The 5,425-nt window shown below is 42.3% G+C and overlaps 1 protein-coding gene across 1 annotated transcript; it reads right to left on the reverse strand.

The window, feature by feature from the left end:
* Nucleotides 1-558: 558 nt before the first annotated feature.
* On the reverse strand, nt 559-5,147 carry LOC126032145 (protein ELYS-like). The gene is given in 12 exon segments (XM_049789844.1): nt 559-1,464; nt 1,466-2,931; nt 2,934-3,128; nt 3,131-3,929; nt 3,932-4,055; nt 4,057-4,238; nt 4,240-4,293; nt 4,296-4,400; nt 4,402-4,470; nt 4,472-4,666; nt 4,668-4,785; nt 5,041-5,147. Coding segments are annotated over 12 exon segments (4,320 nt in total).
* Nucleotides 5,148-5,425: the final 278 nt, after the last annotated feature.

Here is a 5,425-nt window from a genome sequence, read left to right on the forward strand (position 1 = left end):
TTTGACTAAAAGGCCACACTCATACTGCTACTTTCACATTGTCAACACTTGGCATAGAAATTTTCATTACTTTTAATTATTTGAGTTATTTGGTAAGAAAATAATGCAGAAAGCACTCTTAGGCTTCAAAGTAGAACATTAGAAACTTATCCAGCAAAGCAATTTGTTTCCAGATGATCAAATATGAATGGTCCATTCATTCCAAAATATGTACTACTTGGTATACATCATTTTACAGCACTCATTGATGATTTTTTAGCCAACATTAAGCATCACCAATTGCAGTCATGCTATTTTTTTAATTTCCGTTATTTTTTCCCAATTCATAGGACAAACTATTATGTCCGGAATTATCAGTACTCGAGGTTTTATGAAATGTATCTTTTTCAAACCTTATAAAGTGATTTCTGTGATAGAAATCTTAATCGCAGAAGCAAAGCGCTTAAACAGTCAATTAAATATAAAGCAATGGAAGTTAAATCAGTCTCGTTTTAAGATTGGTCTAATAATACTCTGACTATATTAAAGAGTATTGATTGTCTTTCCCCATCTGACTTTTTACTTGGGGCTCAACACTATCTCAAGTTCCTCTTCTGGAACTGAAACTGACATCTCTGAAGCTTGTTCTCCAGCATGAGTATTTTTCGTTGTAGCTGAGGTGTTACTTGTCGATCTGCTTTGAATGCTAAGATCTTTTCTCCTTTTGGGACTTCTCTCCTCCTCATGAGCTGTGGGTGCTACATCATCAGCATTTATGTTTCTTGGTCTACCATGTTTCCTAGGTGTGTCAGACATGGGGACTTCTGCCTGTTGTGCTGTCTGGGATGACAGCAAAATATCTTCGGTATTCCCAGTATCAGAAACTCGTGGCATTTTAGGAGGACTTCCTTCAGACTCAACCATATTACTATTACCATCTTGCCCTTTTTCTGTTACATCAGCAATTGGTTCAGTAGAAGAGCTTGCAGTATCCTGTAGCCTTACATGCAATTCTTGATTTTCATTTTCTTGATGGTCTAAGGAAAAAGATACCTTCTTTCGGGTCTTCAGTGAGTCAGGTTTTTTTAGAATTGAACGTGGTGGTGTAGTAACATATATATTAGTTTTGTTGTCATAGGCAACTCCAGTTGTACATGGTGCAGTTATGCCCTCTACCCTCAATGAAATTGTAGTTTCCTTCAGTTGTAAAGGAACAAGAGAAGGTCCAGGAGACAAAGAGGGTGATGCTAAAGTTGATGGATGACAAGACTTTAAAATGGATTGAGGACTAGATTTGGCAAATCCAGAAGCATTAACTGTTGTGGCCAAAATTTTAGCTTTCTTAGCCACAAGAGGATTTTCAAGGCAATGTAATTCCTTAGCCTTGGTAATTTGGTCCCAAGATCTTTTGACACATGAATTTACTGGCATTAAATAAGATGGAAGGTCCAAAGGAGATTTGGTGGGGCTCTGCAGAAAAAACCCTCATACATTGAGAAGGCTGACGTACAGGATAATCAGCCGTATTCAGCTGTTTAGATAATTTTTGTGAAGCTTGTGAAATTGGGGTTCCAACAGAAGCATCAGATATTGGGAGAGAAGATACTACAGGAGAAGTTTCTTTTATTCTAGGACTGGTGTAAAGAGAAATGCCAGTGTTAGGTTTACTGTTTGTGCCAACTGTCTCCAAGTCAGACAAAACTGTATTTATGAAAACAGATCTTGACAACACAGTTCTCTTTAAAGCTGGCTTTGGAAATGCTGATAACACTTTGGGTGTAGCAGCTTCTTGAACAATGGTTGTTGAACGACTATATGGCTTAGCCCTTTCACTTGTTACTTTTTGCTCAACTCTAGGAACACCTTTCCCACATTGAGCTAATATGCTATTTCGAACCCGAGGTCTCACTTCCATAAGAGGATCATGATCATTCATGCTATTCATCTGCAGAGTTTGGTTCAGCTTCAAGGCAGGGATGTAATTGGCATGATGTAAGTGGTGAGGTAAAAGGAAGTTATGATTCTGAACATTGTTACTGGCTTGCACAATTCTTTTCAAACAGTCCTCTTCAGTGTCTGTCAGAGGTAGCTTTAGAAAATCCTCCAGGAGGCCCATTTTCTGGCACATGTCGTAAGTGTGCTTTAATAAGTCCTTTCTGTTTAAACTACTAGAATGTTGCCGCAGCAAACTAAAGGCCTCAACCACACACCTATTGTAGATCAAAATGGTGAGGTGAAGGCAAACATCTTCATCTGTGGCCATCGTTGGCTTCATGGTATGGATATATCTGAGGGCGATTCTGTGCTCACCGTGACTTATGAAAGCTTGAAGAATCATTGTATGTTGCCATGGCAAAGGTTTGACTGTGGCTGGGTGAAACAGAAGTTCCAAAGCCCTCTCATAAATTTTATGATCTATATACCAAAAACCTTTAATCAGTTTCAGCTGGCTATAAGAAATGTCAAAAACCTTAAGAAATGATTCAATGGCAGAATCCTGTTTGTTTGGAAAATAAGACATAATGTCTAGCAGCAAATAGATGGTAACTGCATGTTTGCTTGCTTCTGTAATATTATCAAGTAAGTATATGTCAAGCAGTGCATGCAGACTTGGAGGAGGATATTTTCCAGTGCCACCTTCATCGTTTTTCCACAAATTCTCAATCCTATTTCCTAGGTGAGAAACCAGTCCATCAATGATCAGGTAGTCAGGATTCCATTTCCCCCTTGAAAAACTCTCACACTTCTGTTGACAACTGGTGTAGTATTCCTGAATTACAGGGTAGTTATAGTATAAACTTCTTAAATGCACAGCATCATGGATGCCCTCTGGTAGAAGCTCAAAATGACAGAACCAAAGAACCACTTGTATGTACTGACACGTTATTTGAGTAAACATACGTTTATTGTTCAGGCTGATAATGCTTGTCTCCGTCATGCTTTTGGACTCTGGTAACAATTAAGAACTGTATTAAGGTGTCTCAGAAGCAAATGACAACGATGGATAGACTGTATAGTCTGAGGATCAATGATATGGCATGAGCCATCAAATAACGGTGCACACAGTCTGTCCAACTCTTCTTTTGTGACATTCACTTTATTCCATGTCCATTCAAGAACAAAGCACAACTTAGTGGCAGAATTTGGTGTTCTGATGCCCATTTTTTTATGCATCTAGACATAAGTGCGAGGAAATTTGTTTGGTCTACTGCAGACCATAAAGCTTCTAATTGGTCTTGCTGACTTAAATTTGAAGATGGATTATCAAGAAAGTTTGGTGACATGTCAGCCTGAAGACATTGCTTATAATGATCAGGAATGACACTGTTGAGAGATTGCCCCAATGCACTTGAAAACATCAGATTCTTTTTCTGAAAGCCAGTGCAATTGATGTGAACCACTCCTGAGTTCATCAAACAAGTAGCATCAAAATTAAGACATCTTGGATGAAAAAACTCCTCAGGAGGTGGATGGGAAGGAGGAATTCCTCGACTTAAACTCCTCTCATGCACTAAGATATGCAAGATGTCATGTGGAAAAAAGCTACTTACTACAGAATCCAGGGACCACAGAGCAAAATAAGAGCAATTATGGAGATATTGTCCCGATTTTAGTGCACGAGGTAATCGTGCACTATACCAACTGTTGATATCAAATATCCCCAAATATACAGAAGGCTTTTCCTGTTCAGGTGTACTCATTTGCCAGGTAAAGATGGAAACACTAGTTTCAGGAGACAGAGCTTCATTCAGGCCTTCTTCCCTATCACACAGAGATGGAAATTTTTCTATAGTCTGACACCCTAAGAATTTGATGTTAGTCTGTCCCTGTACAAAGGGAATGATGCCTTTTGTAAGGTCCAGTGTGTACCTTTCTGCACAGCCGTACAACCCCTCACATATAAGCGTATGTCCTGATGTCAAACATTTTTTATCACAGAAAGCGTAACTATAAGTAGATGCACACTCAGTATGTCCCCTTGACTGTCCTGTGTGGACTGAACAGCCCACAAATAGCAGAAATTCTTAGGCACATTCTCGGGTTCTTGAAAAGTATAGCACATATTGGTGTTCTTCTCCTTTCAACTGTTTGTAATACGCTTTGGTCAGCCTTTTCATACTCCACAGTGCGATGTAACCATTAGCAAAGCCTACCTCGAGTTGGTTTGTGCGATTTATGTAAACCAGAGTGGATATAGCTGTTCCTGATGGGCCTAGGTTAGCTCGAAACCCCAGATGGCACCCTCGTTGCCTAGCCTGTTTCTCTAAGGTGTGTTACTTCCACTGGAACATCAGTCATGAGATGAAGAAGCGAGTGCATTTAGGTCCAGTCTGTGTGTACGGCAGGTCATCCAGAGGTAGGTCAATCAGCATGATCTTTCCAAGATCTGTGGCCACTGCAGCCACACCAAAGAGGCCCTTGCAAACTGGGGTGTAAATTCTCAGTGCCTGCACTAGGTCCTCCCTGATTACACACAGTTTCAATAGCTGTTTACCCTCCCTGAAATTGCTATTGCTTTCACCACTTTGGAAAGACTAAAGTCATAAAGACACAGGATGCTGCTCCCTTCGCTGTCTTCCAGTACAACGAGCAAACACTTTTCTCTTGTGCCCACAAGAATTCCTTGAACAGCTAGAATGATCGCAGGTTCCCCGTTCACATTCTGGAATCTATATGCCGATGCCCTCCTGTCCTGTCAAAGTGTTTATAATCTCCAGTTGTGGACCACAAGTCAAGCAAGCGAGTCCTGGAGTCAGTTTTCCTTGAAGCCCATATACTCCCGTAGCTTCATCTTGGCCCAGGGGCCTGAAGCGTCACTTCTGAGAAAGGCCGAAGCCACCACTTACTTTTGCAGTTAACTCTGTCATAGTTCCACTAAGCAGAGCTGGACGCAGAGCCGCCACGGACCGCACTGCCTAATGTGTCCTCCGGAGCCCAAACAGCAGCGACACTGTGCGACTGCATCACAGCATCTCCTGGGAGACGCCACAAAGGTTCGCAGGCACGCACACTCTGCTGCGCGCCAGCCTCTGCCTCTATCCAACCGCCCTCCACGCGGACTTCCGGGCCCCCCTTTTGCCACGGGGGAGACTTGGGAGACTCCAGACAGCCGTTGGCCGTTGGCCGTTGGCCGCTGCAGGCCGCGTGCAGCTAGAACTCAACGCCATGGTTGCCTGTTCCAACTTCGTGGCCTGACTGCCCATTAACTGGAGAAGGGGCTGACTGAGGCCCACCTGGTCAGGAGTGGCGGGGCAGGATGCGGAGGATTAGGGAAATAGGTTTTAACCTTTCTTGCTTAATTCTGTGCATCCAGAACTGAGCTACGAGGGAATGTTGAGGGCAGGTCCATGAGACCAGGGCAGGGAACTTCACACCAGCTTGCTTCAGTGGTGCCAGACATTGTATGTAGAGATTTCTCAGAGGAGCAGATTGTGCCGAGTAAAAA

The sequence above is a fragment of the Suncus etruscus genome, chromosome 16 (genome assembly GCF_024139225.1).
Source record: "Suncus etruscus isolate mSunEtr1 chromosome 16, mSunEtr1.pri.cur, whole genome shotgun sequence".
Lineage (NCBI taxonomy): Eukaryota > Metazoa > Chordata > Mammalia > Eulipotyphla > Soricidae > Suncus > Suncus etruscus.